At 47.2% G+C, this 20,179-nt stretch overlaps 1 protein-coding gene across 1 annotated transcript; it reads left to right on the top strand.

The window, feature by feature from the left end:
- The first annotated feature begins 667 nt into the window (after window positions 1-667).
- On the top strand, window positions 668-19,340 carry LOC130537483 (kinase suppressor of Ras 1-like). Its single transcript, XM_057054336.1, is given in 22 exon segments — window positions 668-1,202; window positions 7,390-7,530; window positions 9,925-10,072; window positions 10,168-10,359; window positions 10,362-10,656; window positions 11,954-12,132; window positions 12,287-12,356; window positions 12,423-12,506; window positions 12,648-12,709; window positions 12,798-12,907; window positions 13,111-13,279; window positions 13,490-13,531; window positions 14,313-14,361; window positions 14,458-14,521; window positions 15,261-15,560; window positions 15,635-15,831; window positions 15,898-15,994; window positions 16,080-16,213; window positions 16,517-16,648; window positions 16,751-16,886; window positions 17,004-17,137; window positions 17,884-19,340. Coding segments are annotated over 22 exon segments (2,967 nt in total). The 5' UTR covers window positions 668-977; the 3' UTR covers window positions 17,891-19,340.
- The last annotated feature ends 839 nt before the right edge of the window (window positions 19,341-20,179 follow it).

Genomic DNA, 20,179 nt, shown 5'->3' with positions numbered 1-20,179 from the left:
TCCTTGCACCCACATGCAATCAGGCTGTGCAGTCTGCACTCGCCTGATGCGAGGAACGTGCATGCTTACATGGAGAAAAGCGAACAAAAATCCTCACAATTGTCTCTATATTCAATTAGCCATGCAAGAAAGCGGTATTCTGCACAAGTTTATCTCCTCACAACCACCTTTATACAAATCAACAGACTTCTTTCCCCATCCACCCACATCTCTTTCCTCGTCTGCAAGTCTCTGTTGGTCCTGCAGGCCTTTATCTCTGCCTGCCTGAGCTGAAACAGGTGATTTGAGTCAGGTTTCCCTGACTTTGTTCTGTGAAGTTGCCTGTTCAAATGAATCTTGCTATCTTCGCATATCTCATAGCATCTTATAAATAATTTTTTATACTATTGCAGATAAAGCAGAAATAGTTAGGCTGGCTAATCTGCTACAGTAAAACATTAAAAAATGTTTTTATTTATTTATTTGCACAAAACTAATCATTAGGAAATCCAATACGATATTTCCGATATGTCTTTCTCTGTCGGTGACCTCTGACTGTTTGCATTTCTAGTTAGACAGTTGTGATCGCAGAAAGTGTGGGCAAACACACGAGAGGTTGGGCGAGTTCGAGGGGAGGATTTTGTAAATGACTTCATTTCCCAGATTGCACCGCGCCCAACGATATTCCCAACAGATGACAGACGGCGAAAGCCTCTGCCAGAGAGCGGTCGGTGGGAGAGTGTCCTCTCGCCTCTGCTCCACACGGACTGTCGTTTTACCGACGATTGTTGGACTTGGACTCTCGGGTTTCCTCTAAGAACCTTATTTTTTTTCCAAAAGAAAATCTTCGGCTCCTGACCTCTCCATATAGGAAGCCCTGGGGTATTTACTGTCAGCTAACTTCCACGATAGGTCGCCGCGTCTGCATACGCTGCATATGGTTCCTTTGAGCTCCACAGTCTGACTCCGGCCCTTCTCGCCGTACCCAATGCTGAGGAATGGATAGCGTGTGTGCCAAAGGTGGGAAGATGGTCGAGAGTGATGAGCAGCCGAGCAGGGACAGTGGCGGCGGCGGCGGCGGCGGTGGCGCAGCGATGGCCGCGCTACATCAATGCGAACTCATCCAGAACATGATCGAAATCTCCATCTCAAGTTTACAGGGGCTACGGACCAAATGCGCCGCGTCCAACGACCTTACGCAGCAAGAAATACGCACTCTGGAGGTAACGAGCTCTTCTGAATTCCCAGAGCGGTGTCCTACATTTAAAAGCAGACAAGTCAAATTGCGGAGTCATGAAGGCTGAACGCTGCGTCCGCCTCATGCGCGCTGCAAAGCCCGTGTCAGCGAGATCAGCCTCGTTTCACGCTGCACCCAGATGACTCTGGCTTCACATGTCGATTATTTTTGTGGCATTCCTTTCATTGGAATTGCAGGGGGTTACATCAGTGTGACCCCCTTCTTTAGGCGGAAACATTTGTCAGGAGCCCCTCCGATAGTAGTTAACTGGATTCCGCCTGCTCGGCCTAATGGCACACATGCACTGCTCTTTCGTCTGCCTTCCCCTTTCTGCGCAGGATTTCACGTCTGAATTTTAAAAAAAATAAAATAAAATCCAAGCAGAATTTACTACGTGTTTGTGCGTGAGCATGAGAGGAAAGGCTGCTCTTTCTCTGCATGCAGATTCAGCCCGTTCGCTTTGTTTGGGAGCGTTTTGGCGTCGCTGTTCTTGGTTTGCTGGAGCAGTCAGGGCTGGGATCGTGCAGGATGCACTCATTATTTTGTCATGCGGGTTTTTTTTTTTTTTTAAGAATTCTAATTCGATGCGGGGGGTGGGGGGTACGAAGCGCTCCTCTTGTTGGTCACTGCATGTTGTTTTCTCTAAAATCCTCAGATGAGAGCTGAACCACACAGGTCAAGGGAAGTTTAACCTGCAGGCCCTGGCACTGCTGGGGGATGGTGATGGGGGGGCAGTTCAACTTACCTATGAAAACCCTCTAGAACGTTTAATATCTACTGAAGCAACGCGAAAAATTGCATTTAGTGCTCCGCTGGTGCAGACTTCGCCACGCCGCCCGCCCGTGATGGGCCCTAAATGGGCCATGGTTGGGGTGTGTTGAAGGGCTAGACCTTGGATTAAAGGAACGTTCCCTCCTGATTGGCTCAGGGCTATCAGTCAACCGTGGCTGTTTTATTTCTGTGTAACAGTTGTGCTGTTGCCCCTCTAAACCCATGTCCCAGAAAGCTCAGAGCATTACCATTCATCCGCATAAAACCTGGGCTGGTTTTTTCTTTTTGTGTGTGTGAGTGTGTGTCTGTGACCTTCAAAATGATAAAAGAAAGGAAACCAAGTTAAGCAGCCACGCTCCTGCCAGCCTCTTTAACTCCGTCAGCACGGCAGAAAAAGAGCGGCATCTGCTCCACATGTTTGTAATCCGGATGGTCGCGCCGGGGTCGGGGTGCAGAAGCATCCTTTGAACGAGGATGAGATGAAGCCATCCTGCTCTGGCTCTTGATCCAATTTCATTATATCATTGTATGTTTAAGCGTTCTGGCAGGAATGAGATGAAATTTGGCAAGCGAGTGTGTGGGAACAACTGTTCACAGGCAGGAGGGGAGACTCCCAGTATTAGATGAAAAATGCAAAGTATTAAAATCTGATCTGAACTGTTTTGCCTCCAGCCCCCCCCCCTTCCCCAACCTACATCTACAGCGACCTGGGTACAATAAAGTGTACGTATGAGTGTCCTGAACAGTTGAGGCTGATTTCAGCACTGGTCTTGAATCATTTCTCCAGGCGTGGAGGCAGGTCCGCGTCCTGCTCTGCCCTCCTCTCTCTCTTTCTTCTTCCTGTGTAATTTTAACTCCGTGGCTGCAGAACAGGAAGTGATCTGCTCTTCCTGGAGTACGCCGTCTCCGGCATTGTTCCTCACGACACCGCTAAGGCTGTCCTGCTCTCTTGGAGGCCGTTAACGCCTCCCAGGCTATTTTAAAGTCAAGCGTTAGTTATTTGAGCTAATTTTGAGGTTTATATAAATTGTTCCTTCTGTCTGTTTCTTCTGTTTGCGATCTTGTAGGTCATCTACACCGACTGTTGCTGTGCTTTTCTTCAGTCAGGGAGTGTGTTTAGGTCGGAGCATTTAGCCGAACATTCGGGTGCCTGTCCAGGATTGTTCATTTTTTTTCTCTTTGAAATTCTGCTCGTTTAATTGTCGGGCTATTCTTTCTTTTGCGTAATTATCCCGGCTGCTTCGATTCAGTGATCCGGGCCATTCTTGAGACCCACCTGTCATTTATGCAACAGAAGAAGTGCGGAGAAGCCGCCGCTCCACGCCAACACAAGCTGACGGTCCCCCTGTTGTCCCTGACAGCTCAGCAGTCGCTCACAAATCTGCGAAGATTCCGACATTGTTTGAATCTGGCGAAACTGATTCGTGCACGGAACTGATGGGTGGAAAAACCCGACCAACTCTGGAAGTTGTCTAACGGACCTATGACATACAGGAATCAGCTCTGGACTCCTCTGTGTTCCAGACCAACCTTGATTTCTAGTATTGACCTGCAGCTGTTCCACCGTGTTGCCACCTGTGGCGGGCCCAGGCCAGACATAATGGCTCTCCTAAAGCTTTTGGCTACTTTACCGCCTGTGATAAAATGATATGACCTGAGGTCAAAGTAGTTGCTGCACTCGTGCTCCAAACTGGGATCGCCTCCCCTGTTGCGCCAACATGAGAGGCTTGATCTCATTTTATACCCTCATCTAGAGAGCTTTATTAGTCCTCTCCAGGACTGTGTGTTTTTCCCCATGCCTGGCTAGTGATAGGATAATGATAGCGGCCCCTCAGATGGAGTGCTAACCGCCACTTCAGTTTTCACATGTTAATCCCACTCAACCTCGTCTCTGCCTCTTATGCCGCTGCATCTCCCCCTGGACTTTGCTTCATCAAAAGCGTCATATCAACAACTCGCAGGGCCCGAGTTCACGTGCTCGTGTGAGGGCCTTTTTCGGCTCCCTCTTAATTCTTTATGTAACAGCGTGTCTTATCTTTTTAATCAGCGCGCCGCAAAGCCGCGCTCTGTTTTGTCTCCTCGCTGTTTTGCGGAGAGTTTGCCGTGCAAGCTGTTGTGGCTGTGTCTATATTTAGCTGTCTTTCTTCCTACGCATTTTCAGGGTTGGTTGTTAAATAAGAAAATGAAGTGACGCGCGAATAGCCTGTGTGAGAGGGGAGAAGAGCGAGGGAAGGGGAGGGGAGAGCCAAAGCCAATCGGCTGGGCCGCTGCCTGCGACCTGACAACAGCTCTGCCGAGGAGAAGACAATGGAGGCTGTAGCCCACACGAGGGTATTGAGGAAATATGACTTAAATGACTGTTGCAATGCTGCCTCTCTTTCCTCACCCCCCCCCCCCCCCCGCCACCCTCCAGCGCGACTGTTGTAGTCGGTCAGAATGGACCGCCTGATGTGGAAATCGGTGTAGGCAGGCCTTAAGCTATTCTCGAACCAGCCCAGGATGAGTTGCATTACATCCTGTAATTTTGAGGTCTGACTGATTTTTCTGTGTGGGGGTGATGTAGGGTGGTTGTTGTACCTAGCAAGTATATATATATACTCACCATATATATATATATTCAAATTTATATTTCTAGTTCGTATATGTACATACAGTATCTATGTAACGTAAATCCACCATCCCAACGTCGGCCCCCCTTATAAGCCCAAAGCTGTGTGCAGGGGTCAACAGCACCGATTAGCATGTTGGAGGAGGGGCAGCAGACTATTGTCTACGGCAACCATGTACTTTGAGCCCACCCCAGAAGTCTCGCCCGCGTCTGCTTCGTCATTTTAATATTTTCCTTTGAGCCGCGCGCAGATAAAACCACGTGTCGGCCGTTAGAACGCCGCCGCCGCTCGCTGTGACATTAAAGTTTGTTTAAAATTTGCACTGGCTCCCCCGGTTCACGCGCTAGTGCGTCCGATGGCACGCTCCGTTTCACCTACAGCAACGCAACAGCCCACAACAGAAGACATTAAAGAAGAGTTTTGTGTACTCTTTGTGTTAATGTCGGGGAACACCGGGATCGGATTTAGGTCTTTACCCTTCAGTACGTCCTACATGGTCCCAGAATGCTTCCAGGCTTCTTATTTGCCGGCGTCAACAAGAAAGGCCGAGCATTTTTAGGCCGAGAGCAATGAGCCGACCTCCCTGTGCGTTTTGAAGGGATGGCGTAGCTCAGGTCTCAGGTTGGCCGCGCTATCCTCGGCAGGTGCACCAAAGCGTCCGTGTCAGCGAGAGGCTTTAGAAAACAAGAGCCTGCTGTGTCGGGCAGGCTGCAGGGACGCCCCCCCCCAACCCGATGGCCCTCACGCTGGCTGTCATTCATCTCGTCACAGCGCTGCGCCGTTGCCATGGTGTTGTTTGGCTGCACCGACAGGTGGGCTCTGACGCCATCGCCGCCCCACCCCCACCCCTTCCTCCCACCTCCAGGCCACATGTCAAATGCTGCTTTTTTTTTCTCCCCAGTCTGAGCCAAAAATAATCTGCACGCAGCCTGTCATTATCTTCTGCTTTGGTGATGTGGGCCTGACTGCGCTCTCGCCACATTATACTGATATCAGTGAGGGATTTTGGGACCTGTGTAATTTCCATCTGCCTTATTTGCACAGCGTGTTAATGGTCGTTATGAACTCCGCGTGCCGTTAAAAGAGCTGACCGGGTCTTTTTTCTTTTTTTTACTGCCCCATTTGAAATCATGTGAAGACACGTGATGATGACATTCTTTTATGTTGCAACGCATTGTTCTGGTCTGTTTGTGCGGGGAAAATCCCGCTGAAATGTTGCTGACGCCTCAGAAGAGGGTTGCTAGGTAACCTGACGTCACAGGCCTGCACTGGTGTATAGGGAGAAGAAGTAGGAGGCTAGCTAATTAGCCACATCAAATAGAGGCCTCTTACTGCTGGCTATACAAGTCCACGGCTCCAGAAACATTGAATTCACACCCTTGATGAGAGCACAGTGAATAATGTGTCTGCTGTTTTCAAGGGTAGCTGCTGATAGATCATCTGTCTGTTCATCTTCTTGGCGTATGGTTCCTTCCAATGATGCACATTTGCTAATAGTTTTTATATGAGCCAGTGCGAATGAATACAAATGAAGGAAAAGGGCAGAGCGGGATGCCAGACTCTCTCCTCCACTCATGAAATGAAATGAACATTAGCAGTTAAGCTCCTCTTTCTATTTCGCACACCTGTCCGGGTAGCTATTGCACATGTGCTGCCAACCATTTAAAACTGCGTTGCTGCGCGGAATGTTTCTCTAAACTGCTCCAACGCGGCCCTTCCATGATATTTCAGCATTTAGCAAAGTCATGTTCTCTGTTTGCATTCAGTAATGCGTGGTGTAATTGTTATTTTATCGTGCTCTTAGTGCAGCGGATAATTGCTGAGTAAAAAGCTGCAGTCACATTTAGCACAGAGAGTTTTTACCTCCTCTCTCTCTCTCTCTTTTCTTTCATTCCCGTTGGGCCACACTTGCGATGCTCTTGTTGCAGCCTTTTCACATCCCATGGCCGCACTTTTCCGGGCACGGCTCGGTGAAGTTTCTGTCTGGTTAGTGGGAGAGTGCTGAATGAGGAGATAATGGCAGCAGCTCCTTCTGTTGCTCAGGTACTTGAGAGGTGCGTGGTAGGCTGAGAGATAGCTGGTGTTACACGGCTCATCTGGAGGCGCTGCCGCCTGGAACGGACTCTGACAGATAGACGCACAGATAAGGAGACATCGTATATGAGCTGCACAGCTGCAAACCTACACCATCCTGGTCACTGTAACACTTGCTCAAAGGACCTCGGGATCAGAGTTCATTATTATCATCATGAAATAGGATCAAACTATATATTGGACTTGTGTTTGTTGACCAAAGAGTTCATGTCAGGGCAGGTATTTAATTAAACTCTTAAACATGTTCTGATGAAAGGAAAGTGCTGTATCCCTGAAACAAACTCCAAATGAACTGCTCCCGGGGTACTTTTCTCCATCATTATGTCACTAAGCTGCTCCAAATACACTTGTTTGCTGTGCCAGCGTCGCAGATGCTCACATTAGATGACCAGTATATTGCTCTGCGGTATGATAATAGCTGTTTATATCTAATTAAGTGTCCTCTGCACTGCGGCCGCGGGAAAGTCAGGTTAGATAAACAGGTCGACTTCATTCCCTCTGAGGTGCACGGAGCTCAGACAGAAGTGCATGCAGAGGACGTCGTGCATTGTGTCAGTCGTAATAACCTTGATTAAAATATATACCGGTATATGTCTCCATAGATACGGTCTTATTGCGCCTAATGCTGACAAAGTGTTCATGTCGCTACCAGAACGAGTCCCTTCTCTGCCTGTGCTCATCCCATGTTGCTCCCTGCAGGTGAAGCTGATGAAATACATCTGTAAACAGCTGCAGTGCAAGCAGAAAGTGCCGGAGACGGAGCGGCCCGAGGCCCTGGACAGCTACCCACACTCACGAGACTGGTTACGCACCATCAACCTGCGACCGGAGCTCATCCAGGTACGTTGTCGTTCCGTCTGTTCTGGCTGGAAGTCATTAATGTGGCTTTTGTTGCAGGTAAATTGGGTAAAATTGGCATTTGTTATTCTGCCTTTTCTCATTAATTCCACCTTCTCTCTGAAGACGCCCTTATAATAGTTCTGTCAACTCTTTGTAGCTTAGAACAATAACAATTTCCAGATTGATTCCCACATCTGGATGAATCCTCTGATCCACTTCAATGTAAATTAAAAGAAACAAACGTGGTCAAGTGATTGTAGTGTAGTGCGGCGGTCGGCTGCCATTTTGAAGCTGCTCTGTTTAAAACTGCAGACAGTTTGCAGCAGCCAGACTCCTCCTCAGTTGTTCGGCAGCAGTTCCTGTTCTCCTCTTGTCCTCGGACCACCGTGACATCCTCAGAACCGTCAGCTGACTCCAGCAACTGGCTGCTTCTCCACAGCTGATTAAAATGAATCAGATTCCTCTTTTCGTTTTGCGTGATTGGTTTATCACATTGTTGTCATTTCCTCTCTTGCTGGCTGCTGAACTCTCTGATCTGGCTGTATGTTTTTCTCCGTCTTGTTTGCTTGTCTGTGCTGCGCGACCCCGCCGTGACCTGCTTATTTGACACCTTTCTGCCCATGTTATTCTCCGATATTTTTCGGGTTAGTGCACAATCTGTGCTGAGTTTTGCCGCCTGACTCCAGGAGGGGATATTTGTCTTGCGTTAACAGTTTTGGTCCTATCTGCTATGCTTCCTTTGCTCTTCAGACCTCAACAGTTTCCCTTTAGAGACTTCAGCCTTGATAGAACAGTAAAAGTGCTCATTTGCCTTGCGCTCCTGGGAGTTTCCAGAACACGTAGGGCCCTTATAGCACAACAATGACCCATTTTTCTAAACATTAGTAGGCCCACAGCCTCATTCCTCACTTATTAGTTTTGCTCAGATTGTAGTGTTTTTGTGAGTCACCAGGAGGTTCTGCAGCTTCTTTGAATATCACATTTGTTTGTGTGGTTACATGTGCGTTCATGTGAGTGTGTGTACTTCCTTTGCATATACTGGATGCACGGTTGTAGGAGGGGGACTGCCCCAGTTTTGTTGATCAATGTTTACCATCTCAGAGCAAGAATTTGACTCGACTGATAAGCAATTGCGTACTTCCCATTCTGAAAAAAAGGATTATCCACTGTTTCCTTTTGTCATTTGTGAGTTTTTCCCTTGTCTCAATATGTTTTATCTCAATATATCCTGGTGTTCTGGTTATTGGAGCCTTGTTAGTGTCGTTTATTAGGCAACACTGACATTAGGTCCTTAATTATACGATTTTGCCACCTTTCTTTTTTCGCTCCGGCCTTTGGTTGACGGCGCGTCCTCATCAGCTGAGACTCCATTTGCATGATGAGGTGTAATTTGACAAGCTGTTCATTAGGGGCCGGTTGCCACGGTAGATGCAGACCTGTGTGTCCTTTAGTCCAGATAAAAATATGTTTCAGAACTCCTTCCTCTCTTATTTGTCAATCACCGCAGGATCCGCTGCAGTCGAGCATAGATTTTCTCTTCTATCTAACCCACCAGTCTGCCTCCCACTCTGTCTATTCCCGACTACTAGAAACTTCTACTTGTGCGGTGTTAACCTGTGTGTGTCCACGCTGCCTACTACACGTCTGTCTGCTTGCCTTTCCCCGCCTCCCAGAGAAATGCCCTTTATTTTATCCTCTTCACTGACGTGTTTTTGAACTGAAAGATGATAAATGTCTTTACAGCGTTCTCTGTAGATATTAAATCACGCTGGCGCTACTATTTAATCTGCATTTTACTCTATGCAAACGCCCAAAACAAACAGGATTTATCTTATTTCCAGGAACAGAACATGTCAGAGGTTCCATGACCCACTTAATACCCTTGCATGCTGCCCTTAAATCCTGATATTCATCCTCCAGCAGCACATGTTGTTTAGCCCACTGCAGCGTCAGGGCATGCTTTCATGGAGCTGTTTAAACAGACCGGCCTTTTTTTTGTAGTTGTCTGCTCGGCCGTCCTTTTGCGAGGCCGCGAGAAATGTCTTTGAGACAGTGAACAGTGAGGTGTCTTTTCTTTAAATGTCCTGGAAAGACTTTTTAAAGAACTAAAATTCCCTCATCAATCTTTTAGATTGCTTATACACTGTGGAAAAGAACGGATTAGCTTCAGTTCTGCTAAAAACAAAAAAGAGAGCGCTTGAGATCCCAGCTTTGTTGATATGACTTAATTTTCACGGTCGTTTCACTGGTGGCTAAAAGGCTACTTGTATTGCCGCTTACACCTTCTAAAATTCCCCCCAAACCCATGACTCCAAGGGCAGCTTTTTGGAAAGACTTCCATTCCAGGTTTGTCTTTATCTTTTGTGCCTTGTCCTCCATGCTGCTCCCGTGCAGGCGCTGGAAGCGAAGCTGTCCCTGGACGCTTTACTGCAGATGACAGGTGCTCAGGTGAGGGACACGATGCGAAGACTCGGCTCCAGCTCGGAGGAATGTGCCAGGTTGGTTGCTGCCCTCTCCTGTCTGAAGAGTGCCACTGAATCAGGTATGGGGAACATTTTGAGGCTCCTCCATGAGAACATGTGCCCCAACCTCTCCTCAGGTTTTTTACTGGTGGTGTTTTTATCTCCTGTGGTGCAGGAGGTGAGCTGAAGGAAGACGGGAACTCCTGGCTTTCTGAACCCACGCGGAGGGACAGCGGCTCTCTACTGACCGCAGATCAGCTCGCAAACCTGGGGACTCCACTGCGACCTCACAGCCCCTCGCCTCTCGCCCGTCCTTCTTCCATTCACTCCACTCCATCAACCCCCTGTGCAACCTTCCCTCATCCCCGCCCGGCTCGGTGTCAGCGGTACCCACGCCCGAGGCACTCGCGTCGTACTTGCACAACGAAGGCCCTCTCACGGATCCCTTCCCGATGCCTTTACCTCGCACGTCCCGGCTCCACGGACGCACTTCCACCCCACCCATAACTCCACCATCCAAGAGGCGTCACCGACTAAAGCCCCCCTGCACCCCGCCACCTCCGTCACGCAAAGTGCTGCACCTCCTCCCCAACATAACCCTGACGCGCAGCAAAAGCCACGAATCTCAGCTGGGCCACCGCATCGAAGACCCGCCTGCCAGCAGGTAGGTGTTCCAAACGTATTTTTAGCCGTCTTCTTTAATAAGTAGGGCAGATTAGGATCAAATGGGAATCAGGTATCGGGTTCCACGAGTTCGCGGGCATTTGGGAGTGTGGAGGAGAATGTTGTGGGAGGAGAGCTTCAGAACATTTTTGGTTCGCTGCTCTCTGATTCTTGAAGCTTCTTTGCTGTTCTTTATCAGTATTACGTAACCTACACCCCGGTGTGCTTGGCTCCTTCACAAACGACTGCTATAAATTTGAATTTTATTTAAAGAAATTCCCCTCAAATATTTCCGGCACTCCTTCACCTCACTTAAAACTTCTCTGTAGCAAATGTTTGTCCCTCATTTCACAGGTTTATTACTGAGAGGAAAAGAAAAATTACACATGTTCATAGGCGATAAGATTACAGTCTCCACAGTAAGAACTGATGGCCTCAAAGAAAATAACAATATTTGGGATTAGAATCTTCCAGATGCTGGAGAATCATTATGTGATACCTAAATTTAGACAGTGCTAGAACAGGTAAGCTCCAGTTGTAAGTACGGGGCAGAATGACAGAATGGTAGGTGGTACCCCATCGTGCCTCAACCAAAGAACAATAAAGGGTTTGACCATCGGCGCGGTCACGTTGCCGGGTTATGTTCCTCATTACATCTGATGAGCCTCTGCACTTTCTGGGGCTTCTCCTTCTCTCACATCCTGTTGCCGCTCTGCTCCGACTGTTTGCGTGGAGCTAATCCCAGCACAGATTCCCAGAGATTATGACTCATGTCAAAACAGGAAGTATTTCCTCAGAGTAATGCTCGGAGGTGGCAGGATGTATGTCGTCTTTCTCTCCGCCTGTCTCCCTGTCTGCCTGTCTCTCTCTATTGTGACTGCATGTGCATACACAAACAAGCCACATGTTTATCTAGAATAACGTGTCTGTTTATGAGAAGAAAACCGGGGGAGGAAACAACATGTTCCGTTAACTAAATATTGCCGTCTTGAGCCGAGCGCGTGCGTGTTTCACGTGCCTGGGTGTCCTGCTACTATTGCAACTTTAATGTGAACCAGGTCCTACTTAACAAAAAAATATACCCTAAGTCACATGTGGGCGCACGTGTAAAAGTATAAAGCCTTTGCTTTAGTTCAGGTGTTAAGAATGTCATTAGCTAACCTGTGCCAGCTCTGTTAAAGTAGTCCAACGGGCCTTTTTCCAGTCCTTGCATAACCTGCAGCATAGACTGTGTTTGCATGAAGAGCTTCTATTCTCTTCTCTATTCAGTCAGCTTTGCTCTTATCTCTTATCTCTAGGTGTGTCAAAAAGAATAAATTGCTTTTGAACATGCAAGTCAATGGAAATGGGTGTGAGGACTCGCCTTCCCGTTACCACATCATGCCCACACGTACGCCCGGAGCCACCCCAACTGGTACCACGTCATACACCCTGCCTGGGACGCCCACCCTCCTGGAGGAGCACAGTGTCATTAAAAGTGAGTCAAGCGTTCATCTGCATGTTGCTGCTCGGGTCGAATGGGACACTTTTAGTCCTTTGAGTAGTATTTTAACTAAAGAAAGCATAGCTACTATTGGATGTGTGACATTTGCACAATTATATCTTAAATCTCCTCCCTTCTCCTCCTCCAGATAACATAGCAGTGCATCGCAGCTCCCCACAGACAGTCAGAAGGGACATTGCTCTAGCAGTCACACACAGGTAGAAAGGTCTTTATGCACGCCATGGGTTATCCTACATTTGACAATAATTCCATATTTATTTCAGGTTTTCAACCAAGTCCTGGCTGTCTCAGACATGTCAGGTGTGCCAGAAGAACATGATGTTCGGGGTTAAATGCAAACACTGTCGGTAAGTTGAGCCTTTTACCACTGACCGACTGACTAATGGGGCAAATTTAATTAGCAGTGTAATTATATTATCACAATGAAAGATCAAGTCCACAGCATCCATCAATCTGAGCATTAACAGATCCTTTCTGTTTTTTTTCAGATTAAAGTGCCACAATAAATGTACAAAGGAAGCCCCATCCTGCAGAATCTCCTTCCTACCGAGTAAGCCTCGTTGGCATCCTGACACTGCAGGTGCCGGACATTCCGGCTTTCACGCACATGCTGTGACATTTCCAATCTTTCCTTCCAGTCGCCAAAATTCGGAGGACTGGATCCGTTCCATCAGACATCAACAATCCAGTGGACCGGCCGCAGGAAGCGCCACAGTTCGGCACGCTACCAAAGGCCATCACGAAAAAAGTACGAGGCCTTTACGCATCTGCTTTGACTCTGTGATCCGATGGAAAGTTAGTTGAAGTCCATATTTTGCTTGACTACATCACTTTTAGGGCATCACCTTCATGAGAAACTTGTGGCTGTAAGATTCTTTATTTTGTGAGGTTGTTTGAAGTATAAAATAAGATTGGATCCTATTTATTCCTGGTTATTCCTGTTTCCAACAGGATCATCCTCCTGTGCTGAATCAGCTGGATTCCAGCAGCAACCCGTCCTCCACCACCTCATCCACACCCTCCTCTCCTGCACCCTTCCAGCAGAGCAATCCTCCCAGTGCCACACCACCACCCAACCCCTCGCCCAAAGGCCACCGGGATAGCCGCTTCAACTTTCCAGGTGAGCCTTACTGACGCTCTCGTCTGCGTACACTGAATACGTATCGAAATATGTTGCCTTGCCATCAGCTTTTAACAAAAACACTTAGTTTGGACTAAAAAAATCACCCCTGTTCCACCTTAAGAACAGCTTTGCATTTTAATCCGGAGCTTCTGCGTCCTGTACTCTCTCCTCACTGTGCTCGTTGCTCTTTCTCTTTCTTTTTTGAAGCTGCCTGCTACTTTCAGCACAGACAGCAGTTTATTTTCCCAGGTGAGTCGAGTGTCCAGCACTGTTGGGTTTTATTACCCTCCCATCACTGTTTCGCACCCCGACCCTTAAACGCCCTGCCGCTTTCTCTTCTCTGCATGTTTGCTTTTAGGGTTGTGGTTGCAACAACGGTTGGATTGTGTGTTTATACTGAATGGCTTTTTGATTCCATCTACTGGTAGTAGTGGGGAATTGCATGTGAAGTCGTTTATTGCATGTGGTGCGTCATGGTGTTTTCCTTTTTGGAGCATTTAATGCCAATGGAAATTGTGATATTATTGAAATATTTTATCTGTAATCTAGCAGAGGTGATAATTTTTACCACTGACAAACAAAAATGGCTTTGAGAGCTCCACAAAATGAAAAGATATGTATACCGCCCTCTTGTGGTCATGCTGAGGTAACGAACCCCTCCTCGTTAAGGACCGAACCTAAAGTGTGTTTAACCCATAATTATTAATGTTACTGGTCAATACATATTACTCTGATAAGTAAAGAGATGTTCAAGAACTCCTGCCATACATGGACACTGAGAATAGTCATAGATTTTGGAAACATTGTTGGTTTTTTTGAATATATGCTAATTTGGGGCCTTGAGCCTTACAAGTTGAGTAGCATGTAGTTCTTTGATGTAATAGAGATGGCACATGTCCCCAGAGCCTTGAGATGTCTGATTCACACCAAATCAGTCTTGTCAGATAATCAGCTCTATAAATAAGGCCAAGAATGTAGTTCCTTGCAGCTGCAGGTGGGTGTAAGGAAGCATTTTTCTGTATCTCCACAGATGTCTCAGGCCCTGCTCATTTCCACCCCGATGTCCTCCAAGACACCGTGTAAGACTTTTATCTCAAATTGTTTAAACTGTCTTGACTCTGCGATGAAACGCCCGTGAGTATAAAAACACCTCTGGCTTCCCTCCGCATCGGCAGCAATGAGATCGAGCAATCCGCGGATGACATACGCGCCGAGCTGGTCGTGGATGAAGATGAAGAGGTAACGCCGCAAGACGAAAACAAAATACACATAAATTCACATTTCACCCGCGGCATAAATTGAGATTCTCTTCAGGTTTTATTGAGTGGAATATTGTCATCCATCAAAGGCAGTAGCAGGATGTCAGAAGCAATAAAAGTAGCTGAAGGACTCATAAACCCAGGTGTCATTATGGAGCTCACTGAATAATATAGAGCGCAAACATCTTCAGGAAACACAGCGGCACATGATCCAAGCCGGTGTGGTGACCTTAGATAAAGCTTAAACAGTGATCTGGGTCATAATGGTAGACGTGTTGTTGTGAAATGAGTTGTCAAATCAAGGCGACTGGGGTCAATCATTCAGAGGGACTGGCTTGTAACATGAATAGACTTGCTGTGGGAGGTCGGGTGGATCACTGCCTACGTTATATGAGGCTGTGTCTTTGAAAATGTGTCTTAAATTTAGAAGAATGTTGCAGCTGGGACACGGCCTAACTGCCCTCCACTTCCTGTGGGAATAATATTTTTGTATGTTATGACTGTGATGGTAAGTTTGACCATGTTTAGTTCCTGCTATCCAAACACAGACACAATTATTAATAGTTTTAATTAGTTTATGGAAAAAAGACTCTTAACACGGGCGACGTTTAGAAAAAAAGCCATTGTATATTATTCACTTTTGCTATTCAGTTAAATAGCAGTAAATAAAAATAAGCGTCTTCCTTTAATGCACTCTAAACTAGTGTGTGCTTTGACAGGAAGTGGAGGAGGACATTGAGGCTGAAGATGAAGATCCTGATGTCGAGGAGGAGAACGAGGAATACGAGGAAGAAAACGAGGATGGAGAGGACGATGAGGACGACGGGGAGGACATGAGGTTTGACATGCGGTTCAGCATGGGCTCCGACGGTGAATGCGACGACCTGGACGACCTCCCCAGCTCTAGGGGAAACCAGTGGAAGGGCCCCATTTGCCGTAAGGCCAGCCAGACCAGCGTGTACCTGCAGGAGTGGGACATCCCCTTTGAGCAGCTGGACCTCGGAGAACTCATCGGAAAAGTGAGAATTCTGACGGAAATTGAGAAATCCGACCCAATAGGGTCCTGTGTGCTGAGGTGTTTTGCTGGTGCCAGGGCCGCTGGGGTCGGGTGCACAAGGGTCGGTGGCACGGGGAGGTCGCCATCCGTCTGCTCGAGATCGACGGGAACAACCAGGACCACCTGAAGCTCTTCAAGAAGGAAGTGATGAACTACAGGCAGACCAGGCACGAGAACGTGGTCCTCTTCATGGGCGCCTGCATGGCCCCTCCCCATCTGGCCATCATCACAAGGTAAGATTGAACTCCAACTTCCTGGGTTTCAGCTGTAAAAACATCACTTCTTCCTTCTGGCTGCAGCTTCTGCAAAGGGAGGACGCTGTACTCGGTTGTCAGAGACACCAAAAACACTCTGGACATTAACAAGACGAGACAGATCGCTCAGGAGATTGTAAAGGTATTTTTTAATTTTATTCTAATCTGTATTAACATGAAGCGCATGAGGTGTGAGACTGTAACGGCCATTGTTTCCTCCCACGCAGGGAATGGGTTATCTTCACGCTAAAGGCATCGTGCACAAGGATCTGAAGTCCAAGAACGTTTTTCATGACACCAATAAAGTGGTGATCACAGACTTCGGTCTCTTTGGGATCTCGGGAGTCGTTCAAGAGGGGAGGTGAGAAAGGGACACTCAAGACCTTAAAACCACACGCTTGGCTGAATTGCTCCTCTGCTCCTCGCTGCCATTACCTGGGGAGGGCCGTGATTTATAATAATTGCTGAGTTCCGCACAGGCTGGAGTCCTGCAGCCTCTGGCAGCGGCTGCTTTGTGCATTTGGCTGAAATCTCCAGAATTTATGGTTGGAATTTAGCCGACTTGTATATAAATCAGCCTTCTTGCGTGCGAGGATTGAATTGCAGCGACAAAAGTTAACACATCTCTTTATGACGCCTCTCTTCCTTTTACAATGTCTTCTAGACGAGAGAACAAGCTGAAGCTGCCTCATGGCTGGATTTGTTACCTCGCACCAGAGATCGTACGCAAAATGAGCCCAGGTAACAACGAGAGCCAGCTTCCTTTTTCCACTTCTGCTGACGTCTACGCCTTCGGGTGAGTTCTGCGTGTGCACTGGGTTGCTGGTTTAATGTACCTTCACGCCTGATTTGAGTCAAAAGAACTTCTGGTAACATTGTGGTTGTACTTCCCTTTAAGCACTATTTGGTATGAGCTCCAGGCCAGGGACTGGCCAATCACCAACCAGCCCGTGGAAGCCACCATCTGGCAGGTGGGGAGCGGCGAGGGCATAAAGAAAGTGCTGGCAGAGATGAGCCTCGGCAAGGAAGTGTCTGTGAGTTGAACATGTTAGAGCAGCATTTGCAGAAGCAGCTACGCAGGGATGAGGCAGCAGCAGCTGCAGCGTGCGTCAGTTTTACTGCAGAGCACTGACTCATGGCTGTCCCCTCAGGAGATCCTCTCCGCCTGCTGGGCGTACGACCTGAGGGACAGGCCGACCTTCACCCAGCTGGCCGACATGCTGGAGAAGCTGCCCAAGCTGAACCGCCGGCTGTCTCACCCCGGACACTTCTGGAAGTCTGCAGAGTAGGTATCCAGGGGTGAAGGACAATGTGAAGACACTGGACATGGCAAAAGAAAAAGAGTTTCGGATTCCTGTGGGGGAATTTCCATACTTCCGCTCGCACCCTCAAATGGGAACTTTATGTGAATGTGAAGATTTGCCTTCATTTGATCCTTTCCCCACAAACACAGTTGCTCTGGCAACCATAACTCTCACAAGCTGTGAGGCTAAGTGGACGGTGGAGATATGCTGATAATGTCCCCCCCCCCATTTCTTTGCACTTTGCACAACCATCCTTTTCTATACTTTTGTAACATTCCACGCTAAATTAAAAAGCGCCGGCATGTTGTTCTGTTTTGTGTTCCGGCATCACAATGGATTTAATCGGCTTTCTCATCCTTTCAGTTTTTCTCGTTTCCTTTCTCTTTTTTTTTTTTTTTAATTCACTTACACGCTCAGTGTTTCGCTTCACGTTCTGATTTTCTCACACCCACACACACACACACACGCACGCCCTTGCTGTTTTTCTTTTTTCCTATTTAATCTTAAATGCATTAGCAGTGAAGGCCGATCTAATGCAGGCATGGTTCTGTGGAAGGAAAATGGCCTTTCAATCCATAAGCACAATCAAAACCGATTCCTTCACGAAGTCGTTGGTGTTCGTGTAATCTCGTATGCTCCTGCTTTTCCAATTGTGCTTTCTCCACTAACCAGCTAACGTCTGCTCTCGTTTGCTCTCCTCCCTTGTTTTTCTCTCTTTCTAATCCAGGTTGTAGCCGCCGCTCTGAACGCATAAGCAATGCAAAGCAAAGCCCGGGTCTGCCTCGCATGCCCCCCTGTTGCTAACTCTTACAGGACTGATCAGAGAGTGTCGCTTCTGCCTGAAACAGATGCTGCTTCCACTAATCCCACACTGATCTTCCATGTTTTAACTTTGGATTTTTTGATATTTTGGGGAAGGTGGGGGGGTGATGGGGGGTGACCATTAAATCTCCTCACCTTCCTTCTTTTTGGTGCATTTGTTTTTGTCCAATGTTGAGGACTCGGTTTGTGACTAACTGTGCTGACACCCCCACCCCCCCCCCCCACACCCCCGCCCCTGCTCACCTTCTCTGCTGTGACGTTCCCGCCGGCGCCGTCAACACGCGGCCTTTATTTTTGTGTTCCGTTTTCCCTCTTGCTGAAACAAACCACTTCGGGGCAGAAAGATGGACCCTGTGACCTAATGGACCACTTCATTTATCTGTGTTTTCCTCGCGGGGACGACGCCCCTTTGACAGGCTGCTGGAGTGATGCCCGCCCGGCTGCTCCGCTCTCTGGTCCCCATGTTTTTGTGACTATCGTGTCTGAACACAATATGCACTTTGTCAGCCGGAAACGACGGTGAAGGCTTTCTGATTAGTTTGGTTGTGCATTTTGTTATTGTTTTTTTCAGGGGGGGCCTCGAAGGCTGAGGAATCTCCTTGCGTGTGTGCTGTTACTGTTTACTTTGACCCGTGGTTCAGAGGGAGGCACTGCTAGATACTTTTATGTGTTAAATTATGGTTAAAGTTCAGCGTCTCATCATCCTGACGTCCACAAGCGAAGAAACCGTTGCTGGTTATTTATGTTTTCTACATGATCCATCCATTGACGTGTAAAGTGCACTTTATTCAGAAGGTCCTCCGTGCGAGGCGCTGATGAATCTCATTCTGTGCAAAATGAATAATAAAAAATAAATATGAATCAGGAACTTGGCGCAAAAAGTGTCCTATATCACCCTAAAAACCCCAACACACACCTGTGTGATCTTGTGTGTAGCATCTGTGAGTTCTGGCTTCAGTGGACTTGTATTTATGTGTTGTGTGTGTGGGCGCAGGTGTGCTCTGTACATACATTATTTAATGTACAGCAAATCGACCCGATTCTTGGAATATTTCTACATTTTGTACGTAAAATACCTTCACACCTTTTTCAGCAGGTACTGCAGTGACTATTACAGATGTGTATATACAGTGTGTATATATATATTTTTGTCATGTGTAAAGTGCTGTATAGAAGCTGTACATTTTTTTTTTAGTATGGGCCAACACATTTTTTTTATGTTACTGTAAAAACAAAAATGCATATTTTTGTATTGCATGTGATTACCATTCTGTACACACAGTTTCTGTTTTCATCCGAGGAAGACAATAAAATGAGGCTTGTCATGTAACAATAAACATTTTCCTTTTCTATAGCTCCAAACGTATTCGAAATTGTTACGTTTGCCGCCGCACTGCAACGTAAACCCCTTTAAAGGACCCTCTCAGGTATTTTTGTCCTCTGAGGATGTCGTGCATGAAAAGTGACACTCTTAATCCCATTATCAGCACTAACTTACAACAGATAAGTCTGTTTACATCCACCGTGTTCACATCTGGCCTCTGGAGGTTTTGCTATCAACAGTAATCTTTAGCTGAATTACTCTTTTTTTTTTTTTTTCTTTCCTTCCTGTCTCCAGCTTTTCATAATGACCCCAAGGTTAAGGAGACGAGGCCTTGAGAGCTGTTGGTAAAATGATAATTACTACGTGCACGTAGTCCTTGAAGCCCGTTCAAAGTCAGGGTGCATTTGAGTGCAGCTTTAATCGGGCTGATGGATTGATTCCCCCATTCTGGAACCGGTCCATTAGAAAAAGAAAGGACCTTGTGTGTCTCAGCTGCTGTTGAACTCCAACCAAAAACTCTTTGACACTAACTGGTACTGGATCATGTGACCGGTGGATGGTGGGAGCAAGCAGCTTCCTCTGCTGGGAGACCAGACACAGAATGTTCTTTTACCCTGGGAATTCAAGCTCAGTACAATAACTTGCTTCTTGTGCTTCCTACGATCTAGCAGTTGATAATATGTGACTATATAACGTTAAACAAAACCTTCCCAAAACTAAAATGCTTCCCACTAGCTGCAGTGTGACCAGGCCAACCTGGAGTTGTTCCCATAAGCAGTTTTAGGGAGTGTGGAGCACTTCCAGGATCAAACATGTCTGTCATTAGCCATTAGACCAGCTCTCTCCTTCCACCTTCCCCCCAAGGCCCTAATGGGGC

Source organism: Takifugu flavidus, chromosome 14, assembly GCF_003711565.1.
Source record: "Takifugu flavidus isolate HTHZ2018 chromosome 14, ASM371156v2, whole genome shotgun sequence".
In the NCBI taxonomy this organism is placed as follows: domain Eukaryota; kingdom Metazoa; phylum Chordata; class Actinopteri; order Tetraodontiformes; family Tetraodontidae; genus Takifugu; species Takifugu flavidus.
The sequence above is the reverse complement of the archived record's forward strand: the minus strand, read 5'-3'. Positions and strand labels throughout refer to the sequence as shown.